This window comes from Capsella rubella, unplaced genomic scaffold, assembly GCF_000375325.1.
Source record: "Capsella rubella cultivar Monte Gargano unplaced genomic scaffold, Caprub1_0 scaffold_1, whole genome shotgun sequence".
Taxonomy (NCBI): Eukaryota; Viridiplantae; Streptophyta; class Magnoliopsida; order Brassicales; family Brassicaceae; genus Capsella; species Capsella rubella.
The window spans coordinates 19233312-19246258 of record NW_006238923.1 but is presented as its reverse complement, the minus strand read 5'-3'; the positions used below and the strand labels follow the sequence as shown (position 1 = coordinate 19246258).

The window sequence follows — 12947 nt, the reverse complement described above, 5'->3', positions numbered from 1 at the left end:
AAAGTGTTGTCATTTTTGTTTGTTTCACTGCCTGGGATCGTTGGTGAGGGAAGACTAGAGAGTGATGGATGATGGGTCGCAACTCGCAAGACATATATGGGGTCTTCGTAATTAAGACTCTGCAACAATAAATACATTTCTCGTGGGGCTCATCATAACTTGCATATTGGTGTTTGTATGTATATGTATGATTATGCATATGATTTCATGACCCAAAAAACAGTAATTGTAAAAGTTAAAAACATGATGGGAGAAAATTCTGGTAAAACTCTCTGGGTCGTCGTCTTCAACGTTCTCAATTATTACAAGTACTACAAACCTTTTCCATAAATACAAAACACAAATAGGTGAATGAATAGAGATAATAATACAAAAAAGGGGATTTTTTATCACATGCAAACACATATCTTCAAGTAGTGTAACAATCCACATTTGATAACCTTCACAAATGCAAAATATCAGCACAAGAAGAAGGCAAAGGAAAGCGAGGCGTGATTGCTCAGTTTTGACTTTTAAGAATCTTGAGGAGTCTCGAATCTAGTCGGTGTGTCAATGCCCGCCATACAACAAAGTCCACTTATCAAGATGAGAAGAAAAACGATTCCCTGAAACGAAGAGAACAAATATCCTTATCAAAGACAACATATAAGGAGGAATCACCAGCTTCAAGCTACAGTGGTTATGACTTTACCACTAAGATACCCTCCAAGAGTGATGACTTAAATTTGCAGAGTTCATCACAGGTCGTAGTAGCATTAGCTGTGGCGTTCCCTGTTGCGGTCTCAGCCAAAAACCTTTGGAGAGTTTGGTATGAAGTGTACCAATAAGGATCAGAAACATATAGAGCTGCGTATTTAGTTCCAGATTGCTCCACTGAACTAACAAGGTCAGAGATAATTTCACCTGCAGAAGTAGTTCAAAGGAAACTTAGTTAACTTAGAGCTTTAGTATTTAAATGCTACACTTCTTTTGTAACCATGATCTTTCCACTTACGATCTGAATGTGACTGGTCAGATTGACTTGATGATTCAGATCCCTCAGAGCAGAGCACAACCAAGTCGGTTTCCCCTTCTTTTCTCGTTTCTTTTCTGGCAACCAGATGATCCTGTCGATTATTTTATAAGTAAAACCAGGAGGTTCAAAAGAAAGAAAAAGTTAAGTGAAGTGTGAAATATCAACACATGGTATTTGGGAAAACATAAACGTAAGAACAATCAGATTACTTTGAAAGACTGCACGTTCGATAGCTTCTGAATTGTTCCATCTTCAACAAGACACGAGTCTGAGAACACGATATTGTTGACTCCTACATTGTGAGTACAAGCTTCTTTAAGCCCTGAGAGCAACAAGTTTTCCATCCTTTCCTCCTCTGGTGCAGCAATATACGGAAATGCCAATGAGAAATTGGAAGCTGTATACAGATTCTGATAAATAACAAAGAATTGAATGTTAAATACTGTGCAGAGTAAAGAATACCAATATGTAACACATCCATGATCCCACAATACAAGTGAAACTAACTTACCTTCAAAGTGTTAACAAGTGCAGGATCCGAGTTCCGATTTGAAGAAACATCAGAAGACCGTAACTGTAAACAGAAGAGAGACTACTAAGTAAAGAAGCAGTAGAAACTACATCATCCAATGCTTAGGACATCTAAATATGAGCAAGAAGGATGCTTTGAAAGCCAAGTTTCTTCAACATATCCCAAAATGTAAAATCAACAAACTCAAATCCTAGGTACTAATCTAAACCAAAGAAAAATTTGTCATATTTGTTAAACTCATGTAGAGAAGCCAGTTCATAGATACATAAACTCTTACCTCTCTGCCAATAAACACAAGTGCCACATCAACAGGTTGCTGAAGCTTATTCTCTGAGCACTAAACCAAAAGAACAAGCAAAATAGATATGAGAGAAAACCATTGCGTTGACAAATCGAGAATCGGAAATTTTTTTGCTTGAGGACTACACACGATCATACCAGCAAACTAGACCAGCCACCTCGTGTGAAAACAGAATCTACTAGATCTTTTGCAGACATAACCTGATAATTTACATCCATTTCACCATTAACAGACCTGGAAATACACCAATGTGGACATCCATATAAGAAGATTATACCTCGCAATTCGAAAATCGAAGAAACACATTCAAAAGCAATAAAAGTTCGTAAATTTCCTCATGTAAGCACCAAAAATGATAAAGACAATGATCAACAAAGAGAGAGAGAGAGAGAGGCCTAACTGGAGATGCGGAGACCAGAGGAAAGCAGGAACTGTAGGAGTAGAAGCCAATCCAAAATCGACGAGAGCTACTAATAGCGCCACTAGAATGATTTGCATCCTCATCATCTTCTCCGTCGTAGAGTTGGGATCAAACAACAACACAAAGCGCCGAACAAAAGAAATTAAACAATGGTTCAACCGTAAAACCTAGAAATTCGAGATTTCAATCGAATTTTAATCCTTGAAAACGAAACAATCTCTCGAAGAAACTAAGAAGAAGACAGATTCATCTCCGATCCTCTCAAATCTGGTTCTGTGTTCGCAGAAGACGACGGCAATGAGCAGAGGCTCTAAACGTTGCCGTTTAATGATTAAATTACTCGCAATATCGAATCTGGTTTAGTGAGGAGAACCGGTCTGCAATTAACGGTCGTATTGAATGGCACTGAATCTGGTTTAGGTGAGAGGACCGGTCTGGTAAGGACTATTGGGCCTTTAACACATTACAGCCCACGTCAATTAAACCGTGAACAGTAATCGATTCATATGACCCTAAACCCTGACACTTGTAATATGACCCTCCGCTTATGATTTTCTCTTTACTCATGGGGTGATGGTGATACTTTTTATTTCTACAACTTCCCTTTGACATGCTATTGTGATTCTTATCGTCTCTGTCCATTGAGAATAATTTGGGTTATAGAGACTCATTGCTGGATAATTATAAGCATCTCGCACAATAGGATGTAAAGTTGATTACGGATGTAGGGTGTTTATGATCAGCCAGTTTAGATATAATGTATTCTCTATTCTACAGATAAATGTGCCATTATGTTTGGTTTTGTAACATACGTACGACTCTATTGATCATTTATTTCAGTATCCAAGTTTGGAATACAAAAAGCTTATATCAGCAATCAATCTTACACGAAAATGATGTAGAGATTGAGGTTAAAACTTTTGAAATGGAAGTGAAACAAAAGAAAGCTTATGAAGAGTCATTAAGCTCATTTCTTCCTCTTATCTTGTTGTATCATCTTCTTCTCAAAGGAAAGACGATCAAGAACTTCAGACTTGGCAACCTTTATAGATTCCACTATTCTAGAGAAGTCTTTTTCTTCAAACTTAAATTTGCCGAGGAGAGCTTCTGCATTCTCCACGGTTGGTTTCATATCATCCAGATAAAGTTGGAGAGCATTCTTTCTACTAGAATCACCTATTTTGGGGATCATGCGTTCTAGCATTTTTATTTGCTTTTTGAAGTCGTCCAACTTTACTCTCAGAATCTGCTGCATCTCATTCTTAGAAGACGAACCTAACGAAAAAAAACATAATAATAATTTTCAAATTTTCTTTTCTTTCTTTAAAGAGTTGTGTAATCCACAAAAGTTGTATACCTTTATCAACGTTGTCACTCTTCTTTGTTTCAGTTGTTGCAAGTTCCACGGATCCAACTTCAGAGGATAAAAATCACTTTTAAGTATCGGAGAAAAAAATTGGTAGCAAGAGTAAGTTGTAAATTCATAGCAAGAGTAAGTTGTAATTCCCATGAGTTCAGCAGTATAATTCTCTTCCTGGCCATCTTTAATTTCAAGCAACAAGACTTATATATATATATAAGAGTGTTGCAGATAAGTAGTCATTATACATATATATGGTCTATCATCTCAAGTAAGGTTTTAAGCAAAGAAACTTACCCGGAGAGTCCCTTTTTACATCCATCTGCTCCATCGATCTGCTTCAAGTCTAGAAAATGATGTCAACGACGACAGAGGAGATGAGTTTACAATTATGAAAAGAGCAAAAACCCTAGTTGTGTGTTTAGGGACGATTTTAGAAATTAAATCTTATAAAAAAAATGTTAATTAGAAAACATATTTAGAGAAAAAAAAAGTAGGAATATTGGAAAAGTATCCTCGTTAGATTTACAAATTCGAAAATAATATCCTAAATTTGACTTTATCATCATTTTTAAATATACACTTTTCAGCCTTCCATCTACAAGTGAAATGGATTGACCAATTTTTAGAAAGAAAAATTGAAGTACAGTAATTATCAAAAGGATTGGAAAATATGTAACCTAGTAACAAAAAAGCTCTTCGTATGAGACAAAAGTCTACGGCGTGAAGGCTCGTTGGGCTGTTGGGCCTTTTACACATTGTGGCCCACACCAATTTAAATTGAAGAACCCTGAACCAGCGTCGATTCATCGGACCATCACCGGCACTTGTAAACTCTCGAGTCTTACGAGCCCTGCTGGTTCGTCGTATTTCGTCCTCTCTAACTCCCGCCCAAAAATCTTCGGGTTATTCAGATTCAGCCATTGAAACAACCTTGAGAAGAGTTTGAAAGATGAGCAAAGTCGAGGTTGAAGAAGACATGGAAGGAGATCGCATCCCAACTAACGATTACTACTTCGAGAGAATCGGCCAACCTATCAGTATCAAAGAGGATGATGCTCAATTCGATCTCGATAACCCTCCGTCACAGCCTCTCGCTATCTCCGAACGCCACGGCCTCGTTTTCGTGGCACACTCCTCCGGTTAGTTTTTCAATAATCGGCGATTGTATAGGTTTTTTTTTTGCTCGTGTTGTTTATGTTTTGTGACCGCTTTGTGTGGAAATTAGGGTTTTTCGTTGGGAGGACTAAGGATGTAATTTCTGCATCGAAGAAGAGTGTCGGGAAAGGTGATAAGGTTTATATCCAGGATTTGAGCCTCGTGGATGTACCTGTTGGAGACGTTCGTATCTTGTCTCTCTCAGCGGATGATTCGATTCTTGCTGTCTCCGTCGCTGCTGATATTCATTTCTTCTCTGTCGATTCACTTCTTAAGAAGGTATACATCTCAGAAGCTTGGATTTAACTCCTTTGCAGCTAGGATGTAGAATCTATGTTGATTGCTAGTTTAGTTACTTTAATCTGTTCCTTTGGTGTAGGATGCAAAACCTTCTTTTTCTTATTCACCTGATCATGAGTCAGGCTTTGTTAAGGATTTTCGGTGGACAAGGAAACAGAAGCATTCATATCTTGTTCTTTCTAGTTCTGGGAAGCTCTTTCATGGAATTGACAATGCACCCCCTAAACGTGTTATGGATGGTGTTGACGCGGGTTTGTTTCATTTCTTTTGCTACTTCTTCAGTAAAAAAACTATGTTATTGTTGGCAATTATGGTAGATCGACTCTGTAGAAATTTACTTGTAAGCGTTGTTGGTTGTCAGTTGAATGGAGTTCGAAAGGGAGTTATATTGCTGTAGCCCAAGAAAAAAGCCTGCGGATTTTTTCATCAAAATTCAATGAGAAACGGTGCATAGCACTATCGTTTGACGCCTGTATTGGCGATTCTGATGAAGCCTGTTTAGTCAAAGGTATGTTGCATGTTTTGGCCTTCTTATTTCTTATCAGTATTTTCTGTTTCGTTTCATCTTGCATTGTTGCTCTATGGAGTTTGAGTTTTCTGATGGACTGAGTTGTTCTGTATTCTGGTGCTTGGACATGATATATACAAACTGATCTTGTTGAAAATTCTCGTGCTGTCTCCCATCTATATCTAAGTAAAGTCCTTATAGCCATTTATCTCTTGGACTAGTGTTGAAACTTCCCTGGTTCCGTGCACACTTCTATTGCAAAGTATAATAGATGGCTCTCAAGTTAAACTCTCTGAATGAATCACTGTTTACCAACGATACTCTGCAACAGTTGATACTATCAGATGGGTACGCAACAACTGTATTCTTCTTGGATGCTTTCAGCTGATTGATGGCAGGGAAGAAAACTACTTTGTTCAGGTTATCAGGAGTCCAGATGGGAAGATTTCTGATGTGAGTAACATTTCTTTTGCAACAATTTTGGTGCTGAGGCATAGCTCGTAGATACTAGGTTATAGTTTCTATTTAGGGGGTAGCCAGTTTTTGGATGAAATAATAGGATCTGTACCTCTACTTATATATCTATCTGATTTTGTGGTTTTTCGAACTTCTTTGCAGGATTCGTCCAATTTGGTTGCTTTATCCTTCTCCGATTTGTTTCCATGTTCTATGGATGATCTTGTTCCGGTTGGTGTTGGACCTCATTTGCTCTTTAGCTACATAGACCAATGGTACTTTTAGGCTAATTTACCATTCTTTCTATTCTTTATATTTTGTTTTGATATATTCATACTTCAGTTTCTTGCACTTTGCAACCCCTTTGTCAATCTTTCCCACTCTGGATCCGATCTTAAAGTTTTGACATAACCAACTTGGAAGAGCTATAAATCACCAAGAATGTTCTAATGAGAATGGATTTTAAATACAACTAACTACGACACATGTTCCATTTCCTATTTTACCATTATAGTAGAAGTAAAGTTGAGCTCATTCCCTATTTTACCATTTTCGTTTGAAGATGCAGCAAAGTCAGTTTAATTATTTCTGACATTTCCTCTTTTGAATTTATAATCGTGGACTATGTAAACTACAATTATCTTCAATGTGAAGATGGTAAATGTTGCTGTGTTTTCACCCTACAGCAAACTGGCGATCACCGCAAACAGAAAGAGCATAGATGAGCATATTGTTGTACTTGATTGGTCACCTGGTGATAACAAAACTGCAGTCTCTGTTGTTGATATTGATCGAGAGACCTTTTTGCCAAGGATTGGGCTCCAAGGTATGCAGTCTAGAGTTGCTGTATTGTATGTGTACTTTTTCCTACAGTCACACGTAGAAGATTTTTTTTTTCAGAGAATGGCGAAGACAATATGATTATGGGACTCTGTATCGATACGGTTTCTGTGGAGGGAACTGTTAATGTCCGTTCTGGAGATGATGAACTTAAAGAACTCCCGCCATATTTTGTTCTTGTGTGCCTCACTTTGGAAGGAAAACTGATCATGTTTAATGTTGCTAGGTAGGCTTTATTTCTTCACAATGGTTTTAACTCATTTTCGTTGACAACATTACTTGAAATATTAAATTGTGTTCCTTGACAGTGTTGCAAGACCCCCAGCTTCATCTCATGTTGATTTGGTCTCTTCTTCTGATACAGAAGATGCATATACCCCTTCGGTTGAAGATGATCTTTCTAAACAATCTTCTGAAGAGCCTGAACAACATCAAAAGTCGAGTTTTTCAGTACAAAATGAACAGAAACGCCTCATCTCAGAGGAGTTCGCTATCGAAGAAAGGTTCCCAAACGATAACATATTTAGTAAGGAATTTGAGTCTGTAAAAAGTTCAGTGTCTGGGGACAAGAACAAGAAGCAAGAAACATATGATGAAACACCGTTAAAGGTTGAAGATGGTCAACAAAGCATGATTCCTAGGCAGTTCGGATCAAGTTTTGGGCAACCACCTTTGCCCTTAGGATATGACACCAATAAATTTGCAGGATTCGGTCCTGTCAGCCGTGTTCCTGAAAAGCTTCAAAATGAAATATCTGCGCAGTCTAAGTCTCTGCATTTACTGGCCAATGTTGAGTCAAAGAGTAAACCAGCTTTATTTGGATCTCCTGGCCTGCAAAACACTTTTTTTCAGTCACCACAAAACTCACCATCTCAGCCATGGTCAAGTGGGAAAGGCATCTCACCGCCAAATTTTTTACCCAGTCCCTTTCCTTCTGTGAAAGATACTCAGCATAAGCAATCTGTACAGTCTGGAACCGGTATTGTGAATCCTCCTATGAGCATCACCGAGAAACCTGTACAAGTCATTGAGACTGGAAGAGCATCAGCTCTGAGCAATTTTAGTCCTCCGCTAGGCCAAAATCGGGACGCTAATGAAGAAATAGAGAAAATTGAGCCAGTACCTTCTATCCGTGCCTCTCAATTGTCACAACAGGTGAAATCTTCATTCGAAAAATCCGCTAGTAATCAGCAGCACAAAACTCCGCTCAGTACTGGACCTCTGAGACTCGACCATAACATGTCAAAGCAACCCAGTAATGTAAATATTATTCATGATATTAATTTCTGTACGGTTTTATTCATATGAATATGTATTCTAGGACGGGGTCATCTTACACTCATGCTTTCGCATTCATGCCTTCCTGTAGTATTTTACTTACTGGAGTGTAACTGACTCATTCCTTTTTGTACCAGATAAATGAGATGGCCAGAGATATGGATACGCTTTTGCAGTCCATTGAAGGACCGGGGGGTTTCAAAGATTCTTGTGCTTTTTTACTTGAGAGCGAGGTTGAAGAACTGGAGCAAGGACTTGAAAATCTTGCTGGCAAGTGCCAAACGTGGAAGGTGTGTATAAAAAAATTTATATTTTGTTAGTGGGTCATTATTTTTGGACTACCTCTTTTAATATTTGACCAAACCACGTTCCAGTAAACAAATACTGTAAGTGATTCTGGTCCTTTTTCTATATTGCTAAACTCATTTGGTTTGGTGGCCTTCAGAGCACTATTCACGAGCAGCAAGCAGAGATCCAACATCTTCTTGACAAAACAATTCAAGGTGATCTGTTTATTTTTTGTTCTCTTCATATGTAGCAGAAAAAAATAGTTAACAGGTGTTTTTTTCTTTTTACTTGAAAAGGCATTTTAAAGCCGCGAGGTCCACAATAGGTAAATTAGGAATATAAAAAATTTATATCGCTTCTAAGTATTCAGTGATACATAGAAATTGAGGCAAGTTTAACTTTCAACATGTTTCCTCTGGAGTCATTATATTTTATATCTTACACTGGAATCTAGGCTGCAAATTAACAGGCTATTATTTTGTTTTCTTATAACTGTTTCATATGGGGATTTCAGTTTTGGCAAAAACGACATACATGGAAGGTATGTATGAGCAAACTGCTGATAACCAGTACTGGCAACTTTGGAACCGTCAGAAGTTGAATCCTGAGCTTGAGGCCAAGCGGCAGCATATTATGAAACTAAATAAGGTTGTTGTTGTTGTTGTTGTTTTTTTTTTTTTTTAATCAATAAACTAAAGAAGGTTGTTTATGTGTTGATATATTTCCGTAATTTGATCTGTTACTACTTTAAGATCGCTCTTGTCATTTATCTTCTACTTTTCTCATTCTAGGATTTGACCCATCAACTGATTGAACTAGAGAGATATTTTAATCGGCTTGAACTTGATCGCTACCATGAGGATGGTGGGCTAACTGTGGCACGAAGAGGCGTGCCAACTAGATCTGCTCCTTCCAGGTATTCTTGTGGATCAGTTGTAAAAATTTGAAGGAAGAAAAAACCATCACAAGAAATTTTTTAAGTTGGTCATAACGTCCTCTTTTTCGCAACTCTTATTGAGGTGATTCTTTCTGCAGACGTGTGCAATCCCTTCACAGCCTTCATAATACAATGTGTTCCCAATTGGCAGCTGCTGAGCAACTCTCTGAGTGTCTCTCAAAACAAATGACACTTTTGAAAATCGATTCACCTGTAAAAAAGAATGTGAAGCAGGAATTGTTTGAGACAATTGGGATCCCTTATGATGCTTCTTTCAGTTCACCAGATGCGGTAAAAGCTAAAAATTCAGGAAAAAACTTATTACTCTCTTCTATTCCTGCAAGTATAAATGCAAAGTCAAGACAACGCCAATCATCTGCTATGAAAAGTTCTGAGCCTGAAACTGCCAGGAGGAGAAGAGAATCACTAGACAGGGTAATTTTGTAGGAAATCTTTGACTCAGTAGTCAGTACATCCCTCACGACATATGCATATTATTCTGTTCCGTGATGCTTTAGTATTTTAAACTGTGAAGAATTTCTATGCACTCTTTAATTTATGGTATATCCTGACGTCTGGCTCTATATTTGATGATCTTTTTACAGAATTGGGCTGCTTTTGAGCCTCCAAAAACAACTGTCAAAAGGATGCTTCTGCAGGAGCAACAGAAAACTGGTATGAACAACCACACTGTCTTGAGTGACAGACTACGGTCTGCGAATAATTTACAAAAGCAATCACTGCTTCGCCTGAAAGATCATGCATCACCTGTAGTCTCCTCGAATAAGGGTGAGCTAAGATATACTGTGGAGTGCATTAATTCGATCTCGGAAGAATGTCTTTTATGTTTCATTTGTTTTTTTTATTGTAATCTTCCGCTTCTCCAGTTTGATTATGTAAGTACTTTGAGCAGGTATTATGGAGTCATTCCAACAAGACACATCTGAAGCTCAATCAACCCCATTTAAAACGAGGCCACCTATGCCACAATCCAACAGTCCCTTTACCATCTCTCCAATCTCTGCATCCAAACCAAGTTTTAATTGGTCTGGAAATAATTCTAGCAGTACAACTTCTTATACTGAGGATGCCCCACTGAAGAGTAAGGATACAAGGCAAGTTTTACAACCAGGAGCATCAAATTTTCCTCTGAAACTACCAGTAGCCTCGACTGTATTTGAACAGACAGAAAACAAGGCTGGAGAATTCAAATTTTCTGAAGCTAAGGCCAATGCGTTTGTTGAAACAGCTGCTGGAAGTGCGCAGCGGCTTTCTACCACATCATCCGGATCTGATTTTGAATCAAACAAAGGTCTTGACACTCAGCTTTTACCGACGTTTACTGGTGCCGGTGCATCTAGTTTCCCTTCAAAATCTTTGTTTGGTTTCAAAACCAGTGGCAGTATCCCTGGTGATAAAGTTACTTTTCCTGCTGAAACAGTATCAGTTTCTTCTTTACCTTTGTCTAGTACATCACTTGATTCCGTTTCCACCTTTTCTACACCATCATCACCTCTAGTGTCATCCTCTACACAAGATTTAGGTATGTTTACTTTAACCTCTGTGTATTTTGTTTTAATCACATAATAGTCAACTATAGGAACTTTTTAATATCTGGTCAATGACACTGCTTAACTATATTATGAGTTTCAGTTCCAGCACCTATTCCCATCAGCTCAAAACCAGCACCACAGACGTTTACGGTCACGTCTACATCTACAGTTTCAGCTACGGATTTCAGTGTTCCATTTGGTAAATCGTTGACCAGTGCCAATGTAGATCTCAATCAAGCAGCTACATCAACACTTTCTCCATCACCTGGCCCAACAACTGGTTTCTCTTTTAAATTACCAGCTTTGTCTACATCGTCCCCTGAAATCGTCTCATCCTCAATAGGCCAATCTTCATTATTTCCTCCATCTTCTACAGCATCGCAAGTGTCATCTAATCTGGTATCTGCAAGCAACTTTCTGTCCGATAGTAATCGTTTGCTTTCATCAACTTCCTCATCTTCGACTCCCCTTAGTACCTCAACCGCTCCTAATGCGTTTCAGTCTCCTCAAGTTTCCACCCCGTCTTCTGTCGCATCCATTATAGAGCCAGTCTCAGAATCTAAGCCAGAGGCTCAAAGTTCTTCAATTCTAAAAACGGAAAGTACTGTTGATTCTGTAGCAAATGCAACAAAAACACAGATCGAGCCGCTACCGGTGAAAAGTGAGACTTCAAACACAGAGACTACTGTAACCCCTGGCAGTTCATCTGGGTTTTTGTCTGGATTTTCATCAGGAACACAGTCTAGTTTTGCAAACATGGCGCCTCCTTCATTCAGTTGGCCAGGTAGTTCTCAGCCACAACAGCTATCGACTACACCTGCCCCTTTCCCTGCGTCCTCACCAACTTCTGCAAGTCTATTTGTCGAGAAAAAAGATATTGTAGATACACAGGAAGATGAAATGGACGAAGAAGCTCCAGAGGCTAGCCAGACAACTGAACTTAGTATGGGAAGTTTTGGAGGTTTCGGACTTGGGTCAACTCCAAACCCGGCTGCCCCCAAAGCCAATCCATTTGGTGGTCCCTTTGGTAATGCTACAACGACAAGTACTCCATTCAATATGACAGTCCCTAGTGGCGAGCTATTCAAGCCTGCATCGTTCAATTTCCAAAATCCTCAACCATCTCAACCAGCAGGGTTTGGTGCGTTTTCTGTAACACCTTCTCAGACACCTGCTCAGAGCGGATTTGGCCAACCGTCACAGATTGGTGGGGGACAGCAAGCTCTGGGGTCGGTTCTTGGCTCCTTTGGGCAGTCGAGACAAATTGGTGCTGGTCTCCCAGGAGCTACGTTTGGTTCTCCTTCTGGATTTGGTGGCTCTAACCCAGGAAGCAGTCTGCCAAATGCACCAGCATCCGGTGGTTTTGCTGCTGCTGGTTCTAGTTCCACAGGAGGCTTTGCGGGAATGGCTTCAGCTGGTAGAGGCTTTGCTGGTGCTTCTTCTACTCCTACTGGTGGCTTTGCGGCCTTAGCTTCAGGTAGTGGAGGCTTTGCTGGTGCAGCTCCAGGAGGAGGAGGCGGTGGATTTGGTGGACTTGGTTCAGGCTCTGGAGGTTTTGGAGGTTTTGCTCCTCAGAGTAGTGGAGGTTTCGCAAGTGCAGCAGGAGGTAAATATTGATTGACATACAAGTACACATTCAAGGTCATGCTCATTCATTTGAGTCACATTTTTATTACAATTGCCTTGTTGTGTGATGGTATTTAATAAACAGGTGGTGGTTTTGGTGGTTTTGGCGGCCAAGCCCAAGGTCAAAGCGGTGGTGGTGGGTTCTCAGCCTTTGGTGGGAACTCAGGGGCAACAGGAAATCCATCGGAACTCTTTACACAGATGAGAAAATGATCTCTAGCCTTAGACTTACGCTTGTGTCTAGAAATTTTGGTCTTCCACCTTAGACTATCTCTAGTCTTATGATCCGATAAATATATTATTGTGTGTTGTCTTGTTTGTGTGCATTAAAAATGGATTAAAAGTCAACTAACCTCTAAAATGTTAAGTGAAAT

At 39.2% G+C, this 12947-nt stretch overlaps 3 protein-coding genes across 3 annotated transcripts; 1 reads left to right on the top strand and 2 right to left on the bottom strand.

The window, feature by feature from the left end:
* Positions 1 to 247: 247 nt before the first annotated feature.
* LOC17897125 lies at positions 248 to 2570 on the bottom strand. The gene is made up of 8 exons (XM_006303116.2): positions 2249 to 2570; positions 1986 to 2082; positions 1825 to 1884; positions 1527 to 1589; positions 1225 to 1425; positions 995 to 1106; positions 692 to 903; positions 248 to 605 (listed from the first exon to the last, which is right to left on the bottom strand). The coding sequence occupies exons 1-8, from the start codon at positions 2353 to 2355 to the stop codon at positions 513 to 515; spliced, it is 945 nt and encodes a 314-aa protein (XP_006303178.1). The 5' UTR covers positions 2356 to 2570; the 3' UTR covers positions 248 to 512.
* A 666-nt stretch (positions 2571 to 3236) lies between these two features.
* Positions 3237 to 4015, bottom strand: LOC111832460. The gene is made up of 3 exons (XM_023788797.1): positions 3927 to 4015; positions 3627 to 3683; positions 3237 to 3544 (listed from the first exon to the last, which is right to left on the bottom strand). The coding sequence occupies exons 1-3, from the start codon at positions 3958 to 3960 to the stop codon at positions 3237 to 3239; spliced, it is 399 nt and encodes a 132-aa protein (XP_023644565.1). The 5' UTR covers positions 3961 to 4015.
* A 421-nt stretch (positions 4016 to 4436) lies between these two features.
* Positions 4437 to 12921, top strand: LOC17898202 (nuclear pore complex protein NUP214). Its single transcript, XM_006306177.2, has 18 exons — positions 4437 to 4771; positions 4858 to 5066; positions 5167 to 5338; positions 5449 to 5595; positions 5927 to 6048; positions 6214 to 6326; positions 6738 to 6877; positions 6952 to 7117; positions 7200 to 8151; positions 8307 to 8459; positions 8615 to 8672; positions 8972 to 9105; positions 9249 to 9373; positions 9493 to 9829; positions 10000 to 10183; positions 10308 to 10937; positions 11048 to 12553; positions 12659 to 12921. Exons 1-18 carry the CDS (start codon positions 4582 to 4584, stop codon positions 12784 to 12786), a joined length of 5466 nt encoding a protein of 1821 aa, XP_006306239.1. The 5' UTR covers positions 4437 to 4581; the 3' UTR covers positions 12787 to 12921.
* The last annotated feature ends 26 nt before the right edge of the window (positions 12922 to 12947 follow it).

Coding starts and splice junctions, on each gene's coding strand:
- LOC111832460 (XM_023788797.1), bottom strand. CDS start 3,960: ATGGAGCAGATGGATGTAAAAAGGGACTCTCCGG. Junction 3,684..3,926: donor TGTAAAAAGGGACTCTCCGG/GTAAGTTTCTTT, acceptor TATCCTCTGAAG/TTGGATCCGTGGAACTTGCA. Junction 3,545..3,626: donor GAGTGACAACGTTGATAAAG/GTATACAACTTT, acceptor TTTTTTCGTTAG/GTTCGTCTTCTAAGAATGAG.
- LOC17897125 (XM_006303116.2), bottom strand. CDS start 2,355: ATGATGAGGATGCAAATCATTCTAGTGGCGCTATTAGTAGCTCTCGTC. Junction 2,083..2,248: donor CTCTGGTCTCCGCATCTCCA/GTTAGGCCTCTC, acceptor GTGTATTTCCAG/GTCTGTTAATGGTGAAATGG. Junction 606..691: donor TCTTGGAGGGTATCTTAGTG/GTAAAGTCATAA, acceptor TCTTCGTTTCAG/GGAATCGTTTTTCTTCTCAT.
- LOC17898202 (XM_006306177.2), top strand. CDS start 4,582: ATGAGCAAAGTCGAGGTTGAAGAAGACATGGAAGGAGATCGCATCCCA. Junction 6,327..6,737: donor TTTAGCTACATAGACCAATG/GTACTTTTAGGC, acceptor TTCACCCTACAG/CAAACTGGCGATCACCGCAA. Junction 8,673..8,971: donor TCTTGACAAAACAATTCAAG/GTGATCTGTTTA, acceptor TGGGGATTTCAG/TTTTGGCAAAAACGACATAC.